At 35.4% G+C, this 22,354-nt stretch overlaps 1 protein-coding gene across 6 annotated transcripts in view; it reads left to right on the top strand.

Annotated features, from left to right (window-relative positions):
- ATG5 (autophagy related 5) overlaps positions 1-22,354 on the top strand; it is a 126,887-nt gene that overhangs the window by 11,057 nt on the left and 93,476 nt on the right. For all 6 annotated transcript variants that reach the window (XR_002175229.3, XM_073789471.1, XM_019929503.3 and 3 more), the window contains exons 3-4: positions 3,221-3,348; positions 12,156-12,234. Coding sequence is in view for 5 of the 6 variants with exons in the window: in XM_073789471.1 (XP_073645572.1) it covers positions 3,221-3,348; positions 12,156-12,234 (207 nt within the window). In the remaining variant the exon portion in view is untranslated. The remainder of the gene's footprint in view (positions 1-3,220; positions 3,349-12,155; positions 12,235-22,354) is intronic.

The following is a 22,354-nucleotide window of genomic DNA, read 5'->3' as shown; positions in this document are numbered from 1 at the left end:
AAAATAGGATTTGGTGTAAATAAATAATATTACGGGCACTTTTTTTCTGAAACATAAGTAATCTATACAACTATGTAAAACATGTATTACTTATAAGCTGTACAGAAAAAAAAAATGAATCACTTGTGTCATACTGAGTACTTGACAGTGCTGAATGAGGAATAAGGGAATGACAGAGTCCATGTAGTGGACAGTGTCCCCGGGGGGGTTAATCCTTTTTGTATTAAAAGAACTTAAAGAACCTTGAAGACATTAATCAAAGTGAAATAAGCCAGACACAAAAGGACAAATATTTTATGATTCCATTTAGATGAGGTACCTAGAATGATCTAATTCAAAGAGACAGAAAGTAAAAAAGTGATTATAAAGGGCCTGGGGGAAGAGGAGAACGGGGGAATTACTGTTTAATAGGTACAGCGTTTGAGTTTGGGATGATGAAAAATTCTGGAGATGGACAGTGGTGATAGTTGCACAGCAGTGTGGATGTACTTAATGCCACTGAACTATACACTTAAAATGGTTAACCTGGTAAATTTAACACTAGGTATATTTTACCACAATTTTAAAAAATGAACTTGAAGTAAACCAATTTGGTACACCAAAGAAAAACCTTATGTGATACAATCTGGTTGTAGAAGGCAGGGGGATGTCTTTTTGCTGTTACTTTCTTTCCCTTTTTACCTATTTAAATATTTACTAGATAAAGTATCTATACCTACTCTAGTTATTTCTTAGTGCTACTGTGTATAGATATTTATGTTAGTTACTGATTACTCACACAGGCTAATTTAGGACAGAAGATTCCAGCTACATTTTAGTGTACCTTCTGTCTGAAGAATGAGCATTCTTTTACAATTTATCACTTTTGACCTTTTGTCCCACTTAACCTTTTGCATCTCCGATTCATTCAGCAAATATTTATTGTATGCCTGCTGTGAAGCAGGCATGATATTGGGCATTGGGAATGTTAGTTAGCAGTGAACAAAACAGATGAAAACCCCTGTCTTACTGGAGCTTACATTCTAATGTTCCTCATTCCTTATTGTAAATAAGTTTTTGTTTCATGAAAATCATTTGCGAATTTTTCAGCATATTTGGTTGAACCCTATGCATGTAGTACAGCTCTTTCCAAAATCAGGAGTTGATATCCTTACTCATTTAGTCCTGATATATCTTCTTTCCTATGATCTCCATAGGATAATATCATTCTCTACAGAATAGATAGCTATGCAATGCCCAACAGACATTTTAAATTAAAGTCCTTGACTTACTAACATAGAACTATTGGACTAATAGACCATACTTAATTTATTTTTTAAAAATGGCTAACTTACCGTGCTATTTTAATTTCTTAGAGACTGTCCATGATACTTCTGTACTTGATTCTGTCATTTCTGACTCTAATGAATCATTTCTTTGCCATTTATTTAATAGAATATGGTTTTGGCAAGTTATTTAAGCTGTATGTAAAATAGAGGTGATAATAATTCTGCCTGTAAAACAGCTAGTGCTTTTCCTTATACATAGTATTAGATTCCTTTTTTTTTCTTCCCTAATCACATTCTAGTTGTTTCTTTATAAAAGAGGAACTTATGTTCTGTTGAATCCACACATCTATCCAACACCTTGTTCCTAGTATTGGTACCTTTTATTCCATACTGGAGCATGCCACCTACTGCCCATACCCCTGTACCCTGTAGCTCCTAGGACTACTGTCATGTTCCCTTACCTAACTGGGACCTGTTACCTTGATCTTCAGTGATTAAGTATCAGAGTCCCTTTAACCAGAATATTTCTCTTTGTATGTATTTCCCAGCCTGCTACATAATTCTACTTAATTTACTGATCAAAAGACATAACCTTGAATAAGCAGCATGAAAATTGATGCAGAGTTACACTCACAGAAGCAGGTGAAAGAGAGTAACAAAACAGTTTTACCAGCAAAAGAAGACAGAAGCTGAGGAAAACAAGAAATGGCTGGAGAGTCTGCTGCAAAGGAGGAAAATACATGAATTTTTGCCAGTTTCCTCCTTTTTATCTACTTGTAGGTTCTTTAAATAAATTCTTGCTCTTTTATGTTTTCTTTCTCGGTACCTTTCCTAGGGGAAAAACGCTGACAGCCTTCATACTATTCCAGTTGAGGCTTTACCAACCTCAGTGTTCCTTTCCAGACTTTTCTCTCTCCAGAGTCCAAGTAGGTCCAGCCTCCATAAGGATAGATTGAGGGAGTTGATTGACAGTGGGAGGATCATCAGTCTACCAGCATTATACTCTAAGCTTGTACTTCATTGCATTTAAATATTTGAATGTGTAGCTCAAAAGTCAGTCATCTAACTTACCTCTCTCGTTGAGATTTCTTCATTAGTAATCACAAAAATCAGACCTCCCCCACTTTTCCATTCCTTCTTTCTCATCTCATGTAATATTTCCTTAACAGATTTCCTATCTAGAATCTTACCTTATTGCAATTTTTATATACAATGGCTAGAATATTCCTCAAGTACTGTTTTTCATCATGCCATTAATGGTATCATAGTAGGCTTCACTGTTTATCAAATGAAAATTTCTATTCCACCTTCAAAGTTCTTTCTATTGCTGCCATGAAGTATTTTTGTAAGTACTTTTTATGAATTTTCTTTATTTTGTTTTGTTTTTAGCCTCCACTTTATTTTAGCCTCTTAGAAAAGGATAGATTATGTCCTTGTCTTGGTGTTCTTCACTGCAACTAAGCCAGTACACAGTAGATTATCAAAATGTGATGGACCAATTGAGAAGTCCTGATTGATAAGTCAAGGTGTACATTAGACTGAGTTGATTATCTTCTCAGAAGTTGAATTAACTCAGGTGAATCATATTAATTTTTAAGTTAAATTTGATAGAACTAATAAGTATCCTAAATAGTATGACATCTGATTGCGTTGTATTTTTATTTGGAAAAAAGTATTACAGAAAGATTGCACATAGACTTGTGTTGTTCATTATTCCAGGCATTTATCCTATAAGCTATACATAAGTAATGACCTCATAAGAAATTTTAAAACATCTTAGCCTTTAGCCTTTGATTTTCTATAAAAAGCAGTTGACATTGTGTGGAATATTCAAAATAATGCAAAGAAAATGGTTGTTTTTCAGAATATTCAAAATATATTAAAAAACCTATTTAGTATATTTCTTTTTGAAAAAATAGTAAATAAATATGGTTTACAAATTTTCATTTCAGTTGCTTTTGCCAAGAGTAAGTTATTTGACGTTGGTAACTGACAAAGTGAAAAAGCACTTTCAGAAGGTTATGAGACAAGAAGACATTAGTGAGATATGGTTTGAATATGAAGGCACACCACTGAAATGGTGAGTGAATTTTTCTGCATTATTAAGCGTTGAGTATATACTAGCTTTAAGAAGGTATAGTGCCTTGAAGCAGTTTTTTAAAAGTTCTATACAAGAAATCACTAGTCTAGCTCTATAATACAGTGAATTTTAAACCAATGCTGGAATATTTTATTGGCAATATTTCTGTCTTCTATTTGGATGCATGGGAGACTGGACAGATTTGTATATTTTCATCAATAGATTTTTTTATACGGCATAATAATAGTATATTTGGTTATGGAGTTTTTGTTTTTTATTTTTTTTAAACGTATATTTAAAACGCCCTTATGAATAAGTCACTCTGTGACACTATTCAGTTTTGTTTCTATCTCTAAAATCTTTATAAACAGAACTTTATATACACATGATTACCTAAAGGGGCATCTTTTAAACTGATTGTCATATATAGTTGACCACTGTGCTCTAAGCACATGTTGTTTAGCCTTGGTTTAGTATTTAAATTATATTGATTTCCTTTTTGTGTGAAAAATAATTTTGGTAGTATATCGGAATACCATTTTTTCAGAAACATTTAAAATAAATACCTTTTCAGACACATAAATCTGGGCTTATCCATGTATAGATGATGTAATTTTGTACTTCCTCTGTTACTGGGAGCTTTGGTCATTGTGCTTCCAAAAATATTTAATGAAATTGAAGAAATTACAGGGAGAAGAATGTTAAAAAATGACTCAAGATACGCTGAGCCATAGGTGTTGAAATGCTGCCATATAGATGTAGTTGAATGAGAAAGATACAGGCTGAGTCGAGCTTTAAGTGAAATATGAAAAATGTAAATAGTTTAATAATGGACTTGCTCTTTGAATCTGGGAATAATAAAAATGAAGAGTTTTAAAAGAGACTTAAAGCAAATAAAAGGAAGCTAGTAGGTGTGTAATAAGTACAGCTGACTTGAATCCAAGGATTACTTAGAAACAAGGAGTGAACTTTTAGAACTCACCTTGTGCTGATGAATTTCCAAGAGTGGGTAGATTTCTCTTAATGATTTAGAGACATGCAAGGTGATATCTTGTATTGAGTTATGGGTCACATCACTAACCTTTTTTTTCTTTTCTTTTTTTTTTTTGTATAACGTTCATTATTTAGTCAAAACAGAATACTGAGCTTCATAATCACATTATCAGACTCATTATGACTCTTGAATAGTTCTAGACCTCTGGCAGCATAGATAAGTCAATGTTTTCTGTTTCTTTTTATTTCTCAGAAGAATTGGAGGTTTTGGAATGGGAAGGTGGCTTAGAAGAAGTATAAGAGGAGCAAGGATCAGGAGAGTAGAGGGAGAGGAAGGAGGGGGAAAGATTGTGGGTGAGTAGCAGCAATAGGATATCTCTGTGTTCTTGACAGTTCTATCTGTATTATAGATGGATGTTGAAATTGTATTGCTTTATGTGTATTAGTTATAGATTCCCTTAAGAACTCATGTGACTGACAGTGGGCTTTTCAGTTTTATCACTGTAAAGCATGGGTTCTCAACAAGGGCCCTACTGACATTTTGGACCCAGATAATTCTTTGCTGTGGGAGAGCTACTCTGTATGTTGTAGTGTTTTTAGCAGCAGCCCTGGTCTCTACCCACTATTGCCAGTTGCACGCCCTTCAGTTGTGATTGTAAAAATGTTGCTAAATGTCCTGGGGCAAGGGGTGCAAAACCACCCCCAGTTGAGAAACTCTGGAAAAGATGGGAAACCTCAGTTTAGCTTTTATAGTGAATGATTATTAAGTCATCATCTTTCAGCTGCCGTTTTAATTTATCTTGTGTGGTGATTATTTTTGTATTTGCTATGATTTGTCTTCTGTAGGTTTGTATTCTGTATATGATATCAGTAAACAACATTTGGACTCATTCCTCCCTGTTACGACAGAGTGATGATTTTGGCTTCAAGAGACGTGTTCCTACTTTGTCATTATTTATCCCCTCTGAAAGTCTTTTATTAAAGAGTGAAATTATTTTTCCTTTTAGAGAGCTTATGTGAAAGCAGTTGTGTTCACATATCTTCATTTTAGTTTTTGGGGTGTTAGCATAAGCTTTTTATGCATGATACCACTTTCATAGCTGTGTCTTGCTGTACACTCATTGTATTTAATGGCTTTTGATACAGCTTTTCCTGTAGTGTTAGGTATTCTATATATTTGAGGAATGAATAACTTATCGAGGCATGAATAGAACTTAGGACCTCTGGGCTAAGTTCTGATCTTTTCTGTCTTTGCTCCCAACAATAGCAATTTTCTTTTGTGTGATAAGAGTTATCTTCCTGGAAATAGGCTGTCAATATCTATCTGGCATTTAAGCAGGGGCTTCATAGGGTAGGATAATCATTGTAGGGAAGCAGCTACCACTGAAGCTTTGTAGGACTTGGACTTTTGAGACCATAAATGTGTCTTAAGCATAGAGGAGCATTTATTTCAGTAGGATGATAATATCTGCCTTATACTTGATTCTTTGGAGTTTTAAGTAAATTCAAGTGAGAAAGGAAATCAAACACCAGTTTAGACAATTCATAAAAGAAGGAAGAAAGCATAAATTGATATTCCTTCTCTCTCTGTAACCCTTTCTCCTATTCATATTAATTATTATTACAAATATTTAATCATCTGTGAGATGCTTGAGCAGGTGCTCTGTACCTTAAGCAGTAGCTTGTAAGAGGTGCTACATAAATGTTTGTTGAATGAAAAAATGAATCTAAATAAGTCTCTTTTTTTAATTGAGAAAACTGAGGCTCAAATAAATAACTTACTCAAATGAGCAAGTAGGACCATATTTTGAGGGCTCTCTACCATACATGCTGATATTCTCTTTCTTTGTTGTTGTTGTTTTCTCTGATTCTGTATGTTCTAATTACTTATGTTAATTTGTCTATATTAGAATAGAAAAGTATTTAAGAACAGTGGTATGCAAATAATGAATACTTAATATGTTGTTGATTTGTAGAGAGATGCCAAGGAGGCCTTATCAGATTAGTGCTTTTAAAAATTATATGGGAAATGGAAAGTGCTGATCTGAATTCAAATTGAGGATCTCTTTTTAAAGAGTGATTTGAGTTGATTAGTCAGCAGAGGGTGCTCTAACATTACATTTTAAGGGATAAAGTTTCTTGTTACCATAACTCAAGTGTTCAAAATTTGTATTTGTTACTTTTATATTAGGCTTATCTTAAGAGAAAAGTTCTTGGTTCTTCTAAAGAATACTTTGTTAGTATACCGTAATGCTAGTTAGATCTTAGGCCTCCAGGTACAAAATTTAGAAAAAGGTTCTTTGTCAACTGTAAAACAAATGTCTCTACAAGGATATTATTATTTTGTGTAAATTGACTTATTTTCAGGACTGGTTGTTGAAAATGTTGAAACTACCTTTGGAATTAAAAAAAAAAGGCAGCAAATACTGATGTTGATCTTAAATGTAGGCATAATACAGTGACCCAGAATTTAATACTGTACCTATGTGATTTCAGAAGTAAATTTTAACAAAGTAATTTAAACATCTTAATTGTAAATATTGTGCAGGCTCTTCTCTTATGTCCAGTCATTTTTCTAAGGTTGTGCATTTTTAGAATTTTATAAATTATTCTGTAAACTAGATTTTTTGAAATGTGGTTGACTTAGCATTTTATACATGTAGTATCCCTTTAGTTGGTTATTTCTGTACTTTTCCATCCATAAGAATAGGCTTAGAAAGCTGAGAAACACAGCACTGGCCTGTTATTGTCTGTGTTTGTACTATAGACAGAGTAACGCAAAATAGATTGTAATCATTAAATTACTTTGGTTTACGTTTGAGTTAAACCCTTATTCATTAGAATGTAATCCTGTTTTCAGTGAATCACTAATGTAGCAAACTTATGAATAGGATGCATTTATTTCAGTGAAATGGAGTGGGACAATAGTTCTCTAGTATATAGGGAAGATTCCTTTCAATACTGATCTTAAAATACTGGTTTGCTATCTAACTGCAGATGTTTAGACTAGAATGAGCACCCTTGGCTGACCTCAAAGCGTATCTGTTACTGCCATGCGCCAGTATGTATATGTATTTTAGCAGTAATGAAAGGGTAAAGAAGAAGCAACTTATGCAAAAAAAAAGAAAACGTTAATTCATTTAGAGAATTGAATTTAGAAAAGGCTAGAGCAATTTAAGGAAGAGAAAGAAAATGAATAAAATGTGAAAGTAGACACAACACTAAATATTCCGGTGCAGTTAATTTTTATAGTGCGGTAGATTGAAACTTTACCAGTTTGGGCCTCTTCTGCGGTATTCCAGGTTCAAATCCTCACCACTTCCTTTTCTTTTAAATTTAGGTTAAATTGGCAGGAATAGCAATGTAACAGCCAAATGGCTACATTACGATTTACTCACAGTTATGGCTTACATGGTTTCTGTGTTATGGGTTAGGAGCCTCATAACAGAATTACATGGAATATCTGTTTAGAGGAATTGTGCAAATTAGTACTTTGAAATCTGACATAAATCAGATAATAGTGTAAGAGAAAGTCAGTACTTTTAATTTTTGCCGGTTCTGTTTTTTAGATTTTCTTGCATATTAATAGATTCATCAGAAATAAGCCATCTTGGAACCAGTTAATTCAGGTGGTGTATTTGTTTGGAGTTAGTATAATACTTGCATCAAAATCGTTCTGACATAAGCATCTGCATTGATGATCCACGTATGGTCTATATACTTTGACAATAGATAGAAGTAAATAGTTATTTTACTCCTACATTTTTCTGGCTTAGTTTTATTTCTAACGATTGTTACAGGATAACTGTTAGCTGTTGTATTATTTAGAATGCTCTTATGTTAATATTTTTTATATTTTTAAATCTTAAATATAAGTTTTAGAAATTATCATACTTAAATTTCCATCCTAACCCTTAGTATATCAGGAAAAAGTCATCATCCTTTACTTTTTTTTTTTTTTTGCGGTACGCGGGCCTCTCACTGTTGTGGCCTCTCCCGTTGCGGAGCACAGGCTCCGGACGCGCAGGCTCAGCGGCCATGGCTCACAGGCCCAGCCGCTCTGCGGCATGTGGGATCTTCCCGGACTGGGGCACAAACCTGTGTCCCCTGCATCGGCAGGTGGACTCTCAACCACTGCACCACCAGGGAAGCCCATAATTTACTATTTGAGACCAATGAACTTTAAAATATATGTGTGTGTGTGTGTGTGTGTGTGTGTATATGTGTGTGTGTGTGTGTGTGTGTGTAAGTCACTTTATAAATAACTTAGAGAAGTATAAAGGAATGGCATATAACAACTTTATTATAGAAATTTTAATAAGCATTTAAATATAGAAATTCAAATTTTCACTCCATGTTTTCCTGGTTTCAAAGGTATATATATACCAGAAGTGGGCAATGTCCTCAATGCAAGTTACTGCTCATTAGTTGTCAAACATTCAAATAGACTTGTATGAGGTTCCAGCTTGTCATCGCTTCTGGCTCTTCTTGCGTTTAACGGCAATACTTTACGAAATTTAAAAAGCCCTAGATCGTGATTTTGTTGTAAAATAATTTCTTTATTACATGAGTAAACATCCTGAATGAGCAGTCCAATTGTTTTTAATTTCTACATCATCTATTCCTTCCAGTCATCTTTGTGTACAAATCTGGCTTTAATATTTGCCCACTTACTGTCAAGTAAATTGCAGTGTACAAATGGCATTAAAGATAAGAATACTGATCCACATCCTTTTAGCAAAATGGAATGGTCTAGGTTCTAGTCATGAAATACTGTATGAAGAAATCCTTTCTTTTGAATGACTAAGTGGATAAGAATGCCATATGTCCTTAGAAATACATTGTTTATGCATTAGTTCTTGAGTTTTATAAAATTCACCTAGGATATCATCATCTAAAGACTCATAGTCTGAGATTTCACTTATATGATCAGTTTACCAATGTCATTAAAGTCTAAAGTACTGCTGTCTCTTTGCAAAAATCTTTTGATTTATCTAATTATGTAACATCTTCCTCTGTCGATATAGGTGGAAAATAAGACATTTCGAATTTTCAGCTGTATTAATGAGAGATAAAAGCAGACTCCAAAGACGGGGTCTGCATCCTTATTTTATGCTTTTTGGAATATGATATAATGTTTTGGGTGACAAAGTAAGAAAATGGAAGAAGGATGCATTATTATATCTTTCTTCTAGGCATAACATTATTCTTCCAAATTCTTATTATTTTAATCTTTTTTTTAGCTAGGAATAATTGATAAGTAATGATGAAATAATCCCTAGAATGATGAAATAGCAAAATGTTTCAAGATAGAGGAAAAAAATAAGATCACTAAGATACCACAATATATCTTAGATTTGTAGAAGTCCAGTGAATTCACATGGCAGTTACTAGACAGACTAAGTTTTTTTCTTCTTTTTTCTTAAGTGAGTTTTCTCTGTGATTTTTGGAAGACTTTTAAGAAAGAATAAAAGGGGGGACTTCCCTGGTGGTCCAGTGGATAAGACACCTTCCAGTGCAGGGGGTGCGGGTTTAATCCTTGGTTGGGGAGCTAAGAGCCCACGTGCCTCACGGCCAAAAAAATAAAACAGAAGCAATATTGTAACAAATTCAGTAAAGACTTTTAAAATGGTCCATATCAAAAAAATCTTTAAAAAAAAGAATAAAAGTTATAAAGTATTAATCTTAAAATAGAGCTGCTCAGAAAAGAAGTTCAGAACCTAAAATTGGGTGCATTGGATCTTCATGGTATACCAACGGTTAACTATTCTGTGGATCTTTGATTTATGCATTCAGCAGCTATTAGCTACTTTGTTCAAGATTCTGTGCACTTGCAGGCCTTTTTTTTTTTTAATATTGAGGGTAAAAAAATAACTGATTATTTTGAGTCTTTTTATGTTTAAATTGTATTCTAACTCAAATACTTGTTATTTATTTTTAAGGTTGTACTTGATTTTATGTGACTGTATAGATTACTTTAAGATAATATTTTATTTAACTTTAGAATTTGTATATAGTTCCATTTGTGAATGGTGGAGAACGTGTACAACACTGAATTGCTAGTCATTTTATGGGGTTACTGGTGAAACTATCCAATAGGTCAATAATTTGCTAAAGGGATTCTATAATTATATCTGCAGTGCTACATCGAGTTTGGAAAGCAGTATGCTCTATTAGTTTAAGTACCCATATTCATTCTTAACCTAGTTGCACATAACTCAGAGGGACATGAAGACTAAAAAAGGTCTAATTTGTAAAAGTGCAGGGCATTATGTAGAGCCTGTGCAATTTTAAGAGGTCAGAGAGAAAGATCAGAATTGGATAGAATCTATAACTTGTTTATAGTGCAATATTTTTGTGTTTTTTTAATTAATATTTTTATTTCAGTTTTTAACTGAGACTGGAGTTTTTCCTGATTAGAGAATTTCCTAAAGGAAGCATTCTGTAATTTAGTTAATTCAAGATTTACTTCATATTCATTCCTAGTTATGAAGGATTTGTGTTAGATACTGACTTTCGACTAGAGAGAAGTTTGAGGGTTTTATTAAGAGATACAACACATATATGACTAAAACTACTCACTGTTTTATTTTGCTAGCAGGGCATTCATCTTAAATTCATTCTAAATAAATATATGATCTCTAATGACTGATGATTTTTCCACAATTATATTATGTAGATGTAAGCAAACATAAATAGTATTAGCTAATATTTGAATATTGATCAGGTCATATATTTGGGTCACTCATTTGGAAGGAAATTAGATGTATTTTCAAAGTTTTCCACTCTTAAATTTAGGAGTAATTCACTAATATATAGGAAAGAACGGGACTGTACATAAAACCAGACAGTCTTCTTTTTGTCTTTGTTGGGAGGATTATTTATTCTGATTCACTGATTAAGCTACTTTAGATTCTTTAAAAGGATGTAAAAAATAAGGTTTGTCCACTGAAATCTGCAAGGGTTGTATTATTAACTTGTTTGTTACTAAATAATTTGCTTCACTGTGAGTAATGGTTATATTAGGAAATGTTCTCTCATTTAGGAAGTCCCAAATTTATTATTTTATTATTAGGCCACAGAAGAATATTCAGTGACTTGGAAAATGTTCACATATTGTTATATGAAAAAAGCAGGTTATGGCAGTCTGTAAAGGATAAGTCTAATGTATATTTAGATATGTATGCATAAAGAAAAGACTGGAAATTTATATACTGTAATGTTAATAGTAATAAGTACAAAATAGGTGATTGCATGCTCTTTTAGGTGCTCTTCTCAGTTCTTAACATTTTCTAAAATTTTGAGGTTTTTTTTTTTAAACATCTTTATTGCAGTATAATTGCTTTACAATGGTGTGTTAGTTTCTGCTTTATAACAAAGTGAATCAGCTATACATATACATATATCCCCATATCTCCTCCCTCTTGTGTCTCCCTCCCTCCCACCTTCCCTATCCCACCCCTCCAGAAAAAAACTGGTTGCCCAATATGAATGCTTGGATGATAATTAGATGTGGCAGTACTGTGACATAACCGTGCTCATGGCTGATAAAAGGTGCCTTAGTACAATTTCATTATGTATGTTGAGGATTCCCTGGGGAACGGTATGGTTAGAAAGAAAAAAAAAAAACACCCGATGCCTAGAAACTATGCCATATTAGCCCAGGCAAGTAACTGTGTAAAACATTACCTTTCTGTGATTTGTAGTTGAAGTTCCCTGATGTTTGATGTTGAAACATGCTGGAAATTTATTTTGGAGTTGTAGTTTAACTTTAAATACTTATTTTATCTTAAAATATACTCTTTCATTTTTAGGCATTATCCAATTGGTTTGCTCTTTGATCTTCTTGCATCAAGTTCAGCTCTTCCTTGGAACATCACAGTACATTTTAAGGTATAGTTTAAATAACATTTCCCATTTGTCCCACTTGTGGTACTACTTAGTAAGTAGACTTAGAGTAGAATTTTGTTTTTAAGTTGTTTATTGCTTTTCCCATGATACTTTTTATTTGCTAAGCTGCCATTAGTGTTTATAAAATGCCTTTCAATTTCTTCTTAACTCTTGACAGAACTATTTAAACATTTAACGTATAAGTGCCTATTCTTTGTTGGAGCTGGATGTACTATGTTTAAAATTTATAATATTTTGGAATATTTATATTCATTAAAAAAACCCTCAAATAGGAAGAACAAAATCCTGAGTGCATGTGGGCTTGGGAATGGGGAAGGAGGCAACCTAACACTGAGTAACTCTAAGGCTCTTTTGATGGAATGAAAAGAAGCGTTAGGAGACAGAAATACAAAGACTTGATTTAAGTCTGTTTTGAGAAATATTAATTCCTGTAGTTTTTAAGAGTCCAGGCTAGATTTTTTTGTAACCTAATTTTGTCTCATTATTTTATAAAAATCTCATCACTTTCTCACTAAACACCCTGATTCTCCATCCTCCACCCCACAAGCAAGTACCGCTGAAGGATTGAACCCCCTCTATTAATTGATCACTAGGCAGTGATTCTCAAATGGTGACATATAGTGGGAGGGAGACATGCTAAGAGTTTGAGAAGTCATTTAGGTGTCTGATTTGCTTTCCCATTAGGGTCACTTATTCAAAGTCATTGCCCAAAGGCTCACCCAGTCTTCCTAAGTTACTTTCCTTTCCGTTTTACTGAAAGTGGATTTGTGGGGCGTTTGCATTTATTTCACTGTTATTTGCACTGATATACTTTGCACAGCACCATGCTACCACAGATGTTAGTTACCACGGAGCCATACAGAGTGAGGACATGGTTCTAATATGCATGAGTTTCAGTTACCATGAAGAACAAGGACTGCCTGTATGTATAATAATTTAAATGTAGAATGGTAGGAAGGTAAAACTACTCCAAGTATAATAAGTGTAGAGGTTCCATATTGCCTAACAGGTCTTTCCCATTACGTTGAAAAGCATTTCCAGTAATCGATTGTGTGTGTGTGTGTGTGTGTGTGTGTGTGTGTGTGTGTGTGTATAGAATGCACTCTAAAAGACTTTGAAATCTAGGTTAAAATATATCATAGTTACCCACTTATTTATTCATTCAACAAATACTGAGAGGCTGCTGTGTGCCAGCCACGCACTGTTCTAGGAGCCTGGGATATACGAGTGAATGATACAAAAGATACTCAAACAAATTTTATGGGTACCTAGTTGGCATTGCCTGTTAGGCCGTCTGTAATTATTGGTTGAATTAGTTGATGGATTGTAATAATGATAGGAAAGGCTTAGAATTCTTATGATTGGTATAGTGTTATGGTTCTCAGAGTGTTTGATGGACCCAGATCCATGGGGATTCCTATTTCCATAATAATATTAAGATGCTATTTGCCCTTTCCACTGTGTTTAAATTTGTACTGATCTGCAAAAGCGATGGTGAGCAAAACTTCTGGCACCTTAGCACAGAGCAAGGCCCTGTACCAAAATGTGCTGGTGGTCGTTGCATTCTTCACCACCACACACTAGGCCTGTCCTGGGTGAAGTGGTACAAATTATTAATTATTATTAATCTTGACTCGTAAGTACATGTCTTTTTAATCTCATGTGGTGAAATGGGAATACCCATAAAGCACTTCTGCTGTGTGCCAAATACGATGGCTGTCTTAAGGAAAAGCATTGTGCCCTTGTTTACTTTGAGAGCTACATGAGCCACTTTTCTCACGAAACAGCATTTTTTATTTGAAAGAGTGACTGACAAACTGTGGTTTATTCACACTTGGGTATTTGTTAGTTTCTTTAAAACAAACAAAGTGACCTCTCATTGCAGAGAAAACAACTGACAGTATTTGTTTCCAATAATAAGATTTGCACTTTAAGTGAAAATTAGAATTTTAGAAAACATGTATCTGCCACCATGAGCTTGACAGCTTTATTATTCTCAAAGAATTTTCTGATGAGATTGGTGGTCATTTTAACAAATTGATTTTTAAGAAATTTTATATAGTGAAACATGAAAACGTTTGGAGAAGGCCTACCTTAACTCAGTAAACAGATACTTTCCAAATGATCAATGCATTATGTTGAGAAATGATGCATGTGTGAAAGATCTGTTTAAAGTGCATGGCTGGCATCAGGAATTTTAATGTAACAGAGGTCAAAATGTTTATTGATGTGTTTTCAGATTCCACATTAATGTTATAATAAACTAATTGAATTGATGTAGTATCAAAAAAGAATATCCATAAATCTGAAAAGACTATTAAAATACTACTTTTTCCAACTACATATTTTTATAAACCTGTATAATTACATACTTTAACCAAAACAGCTGCATAGTATTGAATGTGGAAGCAAATAAGATAACTCCATCTACTTCCCATTAAGCCAGACGTTATAAAGATATTTGCAAAACTATACAGCAGTGCCGGTCTTCTCCCTAAATTGTTGTTGTTGTCGTCCTGGAAAATATAGTTATTTTTCACAAAAATACGGTTTTTGTGTTGACAGGTAATGGGTTTATGCTTTTTTTTTTTTTCTTTTTTTTGCGGCACGTGGGCCCCTCACTGCTGTGGCCTCTCCCGTTGCGGAGCACAGGCTCCAGACGCGCAGGCTCAGCGGCCATGGCTCATGGGCCTAGCTGCTCCGCAGCATGTGGGATCTTCCTGGAACGGGGCACGAACCCGTGTCCTCTGCATCGGCAGGCGGACGCTCAACCACTGCGCCACCAGGGAAGCCCTGGGTTTATTCTTGATATTTTAAAATGAATTGCTCTTTGGGATCCTTAGTAGGTCATACATTGTCTTCCCCGATGGAAAGTTTTTTAGAGAAATTAAATAGAAAGCAGAATGTTAGAGGATGTTTTAAATTTGCTCCGACTACCAGCGTGTTTCTGTCAGCTGCTCTTACTCTTTCTGACCCTGGCCTGTGTTGGAGGAAAATTATTGCCCAGATTTCTTTCTCCCTATACTAAGTTCCCTTTATTTAGGGTTATAAGACCTGGTTTACCACAAAGGTCATCCTCAGGTATTTAATTGATAGCTTATACGGCCTGATGTAGGCCCACATCCCCTTGTAGTGCCTTACGGCTTTTGATTGATTATAATGAAACTGAGTAAGCATTAAATTTGCAGGTAGAAAAGCAATGCTTTTAGATTGAGGAAACAAGTTTTCTTTAAATTTCTAGAAAATAATTTCTCATCAACAGGTTAAATTTATCGAGTAACAACTTTCTGTCAGTTGATGCATCAGTATTTTATCTTTTATGATTTTGTATTGAGTGTGTCAGATGATGTGTGTGCTTTAACCAGACTGCTTAGAATTTTTATTTTACAGTTGCTTTCAAAGATACTGATTTTAATTAGATTTTGTGCAACACTGAAGTCTCCAAGAGCTTCCCCCACCTCCATCACACACATTTCTGTCAGTTCATAGTTCACACTGAATTCTTGGGGAGAAAACCTGTTAAAAATTTTTCGAAAGGACATATTTTCTCTAATCTTTAACTGACTTTGATGCTTGTCATTTGAATAGATTCATAATGTTTATAGTAAATGAATTTTAATGTCTAGAGCAGTACTTTACAAAATTTAACATACGTACAAATCACATGTGTGTCTTGTTAAAGTGCAGATTTTGATTCTGATTCCATAGGTTTGCGCTGAGGGCAGAGGTTCTGCATTTTTAACAAGTTCGCAGTGCTGTTGATGCACCAGACCATGGGTTGAATAACAAGAGTTTAGAAAACAATGCAGGTTTACAAGTTAGTGTTGGACTTCCCTGGTGGCGCAGTGGTTGAGAATCCACCTGCCAATGCAGGGGATACGGGTTCGAGCTCAGGTCCGGGAAGATCCCACATGCCGCGGAGCAGCTAAGCCCGTGCACCACAACTACGGAGCCTGCACTCTAGAGCCCGCAAGCCACAACTACTGAAGCGTGTGTGCCTAGAGCCTGTGCTCCACAACAAGAGAAGCCACCGCAATGAGAAGCCCATGCACCAGAATGAAGAGTAGCCCCCGCTCGCCGCAACTAGAGAAAAGTCCGTGCGCAACAACAAAGACCCAACGCAGCCATAAATAAATAAATTTATTTTTTAAAAAAAGTTAGTGGTGTGTACAAAACCAAAAGGTTGTAAAGGATGATTCAGAAAATTGTTTTTGTAGGAATTTTTATATTATTTTTTGAATTCTGAGAGAGAAATATTATGCAATTGTAAAGTGTTAACGACTTTAAAACATGCAGATTTGCTTTGCTTTCTTTTCCTGTTTACCAAAACAGGAATGAAAAAGGTATCTTCTTCATGGTTTTCTTAATTAGCTTCAAGGACATTTTTGATTCCTAAATCTGATTAGCCTCCTGAGAAAATTATTTTATTTCTCTTTCCTCAGCTTTTATTTTTTAAAATTCAAACCTGTATTAGAAAGATTGAGAGTCGAACACCCACATACCTTTCACCTGGATTTGCCAATTGGTATTTTGCTACCTTTGCTTTATTTCTCTCTGATTTTTTATTTGCTATTTTATTATTCCTATAGGCATTTTGCTTGCAAAGCTGCATTATAATCAACAGGTTGCTTACAGCATGTGCAGTTTTTAAAGAGGGAAGTTAGTAGTGTGATTCAGAAATTTAGTAACATCGAATGAAGAGAGTGGGCTCTTTAAAATGCTCAGGTCTATTGCATATCTATCCTAAAAAAAAATTAATGGAGTAAAAAAAACCCAACAATAATTCAGTGTTTTTCTTTTTCTCTTAATAAAATGGTGCTAAACTGATTTATTTAGGTTTTGAAAAGAACAGACATTTAAATTTTGAATCTTGACAGTGATTATTAGGGGTCAGAGCTCACATTTGCTAGGCAAAATTGGGTCAGCATTAAGGTAGGTGTTTCTGTGTAAAACACTGCTGAATGATTGTGACCAGACAAACTTAGGTTTTTGGATCAAGGCACTCTATCTTTCCTGCGGTGCATGGGAAGGCACTAACACTGGTCCTGACTATACTTGTAGGACTGACAACACCCTTTTTCTGATGCACAAGTTTTCTTACTAGGCCAAGAGCCACTGTGTCTCTCTCTAAGGTAATTTACCATGTCCCTGCTCCTTCCACTGTGTGTTGATGACATAGATCTGAGGTAGCTTTCCTTGTTCTTAAGTGCACATCATGGTCTCCCCTATGCTTCTGCTGCCTGTACTTCCCAGCTCTATATATTGGTGGCTGTCTTGAAGTGTTTTATCAATAGTGTATTATATTACCTGTCTATCACGGTGGGACAGGTCACCAGAAATGTAGCAGCTTAAAACAGCGCACATTTATTTTTGCACAGTTTCTGTGGGTGGGGCTTACCTGGATCCTCAGCTTAGTGTCTCACAAGGCTGTAGTCAAGGTATTGACTGGCCTGTATTCTTGCCTCGAGACTTGAGAATCTGCTTCCAAGTTCACTCAGGTTGCTGGCAGAGTTCATTTCTTTGTGATTGTGGGACTGAGGGATATATCTTCTTGTTGACAGTTAGCTAGAGGCCATACTCAGCACCTCCAGGCTGCTTGAAGTTCCTTGCCATGTGGATTTTCCCAGCATGGTAGCTTACTTCATTGAGTCAACAAAAAGAGCCTCTAGGGCTAGTCTGTTAGCAAGACCAGAGTTATATAACATGACTTAATCACAGGAGTAGTATCCCATAATCTCTGCCACATTTTTTTTTAATTTTTAATTTATTTTTGGCTGCTTTGGGTCTTTGTTGTTGCATGTGGGCTTTCTCTAGTTGCGGCGAGCGGGGGCTACTCTTCGTTGTGGTGCGCGGGCTTCTCATTGCAGTGGCTTCTCTTGTTACGGAGCACGGGCTGTAGGCGTGCAGGCTTCAGTAGTTGCAGCATGTGGGCTCAGTAGCTGCGGCACACAGGCTCTAGAGTGCAGGCTCAGTAGTTGTGGCGCATGGGCTTAGTTTCTCCACGGCATGTGGGATCTTCCCGGACCAGGGATTGAACCCGTGTCCCCTTTATTGGCAGGCGGATTCTTAACCACTGTACCACCAGGGAAGTCCCTTTGCCATATTCTTTTGATTAATGCAGATCACAGGTCCTACCTACACTCCAGGGGAAGGGATTACAGAAAGGTGTGGACACCAAGAGGTTGAGATCACAGAGGGTCACACATACTTAAAACTTTATGAAATAAGGTTTGTTTAGTCATTAAATTATGTATCAAATATTTATTGTGGTTAACATCTGCTTTCATCTCTGACAGTAAGTGGATTGTATTTTTCCTCTAGTCATAAGCAGCTGTAAAGCCAGACAAAGTATATGAAGTGGAGCTGTTTTCAGGCACTGGATGTAGCGAGAAAGAGAACAAACTAGGTGAGCCCCACATTTAGCCCATCTCTGTGCTTCAGGGTAATTGGCTAACTATGTCATGGGGAGTGGAACTCAAGCGGAGCAAGGAAGTTCTACTGAACTGAGGGTGCAGAGATTGGAGTTTTGGGCTGCTGAAGCAGCTGGAACTTGTTAGGCAGGTTGTTGAAGAAGAGGGTATGTACAGAAGTATGAGTTCCCCAAGAGTGCCCGGCTGACGGTTGGGCTGCACACATGTAGGTGATGTTCCTTAAGGCCTAGTAGAGTGTGCATGTTAGGGGGTTAAAAGTGGGAGAAATATCATAATACCTGGAGATGTTGGATTTCAGCCCAGCCAGAGTGGAGAAAGACCTAGTTAATATACTGGATATTAATCTTAGATTCCTGAAAGGCTGTGCTTTTGGAAAGGTTTGGCAAGTTATGGCCCGTGTGCCAAATCTGGCCCACTGACTGTTTTTATATGTCCTGTGATCTAAGGATGTTTTTTATATTTGTTAGTGGCTGAAAAGAAATTAGAAGAATAATATTTTGTGACATGTGAAAATGATGTGGAATATAAATTCTAGTGACCATAAATAATGGATGGATGCAGCCAGCCATGCTAATTCATTTACATACTGCTTTTGGACTACAACAGCAGAGTTGAGTGCTTGCGATAGACATTGTATGGCCCACAAATAATACATTTACCATCTTGCTCTTTACAAAGTTTAACTTCTCTTACAGAGTAAGGATTGCTCTAGATCTGCCCTAATAAAGCCTAAAATTAAGCCTTTTTAAGATCAAGGAGAGGCTCCAGGCAGAACAAACTCAACAAGAAAGACAGTATAATCTAGAATCCTTACACCATATTCACAGTGTTTAGCATACAATCGTCTATTACTAGACATGCAAATAAGCAGGGAAACTTGAACCATATCAAGGGGAAAAGTGCTGTCAGTAGACATTGACCCTGAGATAACCCACATTTGGAATTAGCAAAAAATGAATTAAAGCAACTATTAAAAACTCAGTGACTTAAGATAACAAAATTGCAGAACTGAAAAGAACAGTATCTGAAACTAAAAGTTCACTGATGGACTTAACAGTGAATTGGAGATGGCATAAGAAAGCTTCTGTGAACTTGACAGATCCATAGAAATTATCCAATGTAAAGAACTGAGAGAAGAAAATTGGAGGGAGGTGGGGACAGAGTCCCAATGACTTCTAGGATAATATCAAGCAGTCTAACATCATGTAATTGGAGTCCTAGAAGGAAAGAAAGGAGGGCATGGGTCAGAAAGAAAATTTTAAGAAATATGATTTGACTCACATTTCCTGGTTTCAAAGCAACAGTAAACACAACTACATGGTAACAGCAACTAAAGTACAAGCAACCAAAGAAAAAAATAGATAAATTGGACTTCATCAAAATGAAATACTTTCTGTGCTTCAAAGGAAGTGAAAAGACAACCCACAGAATAGGAGAAAATATTTGCAAAATTATATATTTAATATGGTCTGGTGTCCCGAATATATAAAGAACTGTTAGAATTTAGTAATAAAAAGGTAAATAACCCAATTAAAAATGGAAAAAGGATTTGAGTAGACATTTCTCCAAAGAAGATATATAAATGGCCAGTAAGCATATGAAAAGAAACCAAGCATAATTATTTATAGTTGCTAAGACATGGAAAAAACCTCAGTGTCCATCAACAGATGAATGGATAAGGAAGATGTGGTATATATATATATATATATATATATACACACATACATACATACAATGGGATACTACTCAGCCATAAGAAAGAATGAAATTTTGCCATTTGCAGTAACATGGATAGACTTGGAGGGCATTATGCTAAGTGAAATAAGTCAGAGAAAGATAAATACTGTATGATGTCACTTATGTGTGGAATCTAAAAAATAGGATAAATTAGTGAATATGACATAAAAGAAGGAGATTCACAGATAATAGAGAACAAACTAGTGGTTACCACTGTTGGGGGAGAGGAGACATAGAGGTGGGGGAAGTGGGAGGTACAAACTCTTGGGTGTTAGGTAGGCTCAAGGATGTACTGAGCAATGTGAGGAATATAGCCAGTATTTTGTAATAACTGTAAATGGAAAGTAACCTTTAAAAATTGTATAAAAATAAAAAATGAAAAAAACCCCACAAAACCTCAGCATAATTAGTCATTAGGGAACTGCAAAGAAATACCTCAGTGAGTTACCCCTTCATGCCCACTAAAATAGCTATGATCAAAATGTTGGACAATAACAGGTGTTGGAGAGAGTGGGCTAATCGGTACTTTTCATATGTTACATGTTACTGTTGTGAATATAAAATGCTGCAGCTGCTTTGGAGAAAAATCTGGCAATTCCCTCAAATGCCATATGACCCACCAACTCCATTCATAGTTATATACACAAGGGAATTGAAAACATATGTCTACCCATCAACTTGTACATGGTTGTTCATAGCAGCTTTAGTCATAAGAACCAAGAAGTGGAAGCAATCCAGATGCTTATCAACTGATGAATGGTTATACAAAATGTATATCCATACAATGGAATATAGTTTGGCCATAAAAAGGAACAGAGTACTGTTACATGCTGTAGCACAGATGAACCTTGAAACATCATACTGAGCCTGAGCAAAAGGAGGCAGACTCAAAAGGCTGCGCTTTATATGATTCATTATATGAAACGTCCAAAATATGCAAATCCATGGAGACAGAAAGTTGAGTGGTGGTTTTCAAGAGCTGGAGGGAGGACAGAATGGGGAGTGACTGCTTACAGATACAAGGTTTGTTTCTTGAGTGTTGAAAATATTATGTAATTAGATAGCAGTAATGGTTGTACAGCTTGTGAATAGAGTTGTCCCTGGGTGTCTGTGGGGGGTTGGTTCCATGACCCCCCTCTCCATAACAAAATCCGCTGGATGCTGAAGTCCCCTATATAAAATGGTGTAGTACAGTCAACCCTCCGTATCCACAAGTTCTGCATCCACAGATAAAACCAACTGCATTTTGATCCGTGGTTGGTTGAATACATGGATGAAGAAGCTGCAGGTATGGAGGGCAACTGCATACTAAAAACTACTGAGTTCTAGTCTTTAAAATGGTCAATTTTAAGTGAATTGTATATGAACTATATCTCAATTTTTAAAAAAAGAAATAATGATTAATAATTTTCCAAATTTGGGGGAGAAAACAGTCTGTGTGTTAAAGAAGGTCAGCAAATCTAAAGCAAGTAACTATATAGAAAACCACATCCAAGCACATGATAACCTGCTGAAAACCAGTTATAAACAGAAAATTTTGAAAGCAGCCACCAAAAAAATGACACAAAAGAACAGTAGGTTAATGATGGGTGACTTCTCATCAAATAGTGAAGAACAGAAGAAAATGGAATGATGTCTTAAAGCACTGGAAGAAGCTACAGGCAGGGATGAAGAACACTAGAAATGGTAAATAAATGATAAATAGAAAAAATTACCTCTTTTAACTTCTTTAAAAGAGAAATGACAGTTTAAGGCAAGAATAATATAATTTTAAGGAAGGGTTAATAATGTCTGTAAGTAAATATGTGGCCGCATTTATCTAAAGGATGAGGCCACTAAATCTTCAATTATCTGTGGGTCAAAGAAGAAATCACAAGGGAAATTTTAAAAGTATTTCAAACTGAATGATAATGGAAACACAACATATTGAAGTT

Source organism: Tursiops truncatus, chromosome 12, assembly GCF_011762595.2.
Source record: "Tursiops truncatus isolate mTurTru1 chromosome 12, mTurTru1.mat.Y, whole genome shotgun sequence".
NCBI classification, from domain to species: domain Eukaryota; kingdom Metazoa; phylum Chordata; class Mammalia; order Artiodactyla; family Delphinidae; genus Tursiops; species Tursiops truncatus.
The sequence above is the reverse complement of the archived record's forward strand: the minus strand, read 5'-3'. Positions and strand labels throughout refer to the sequence as shown.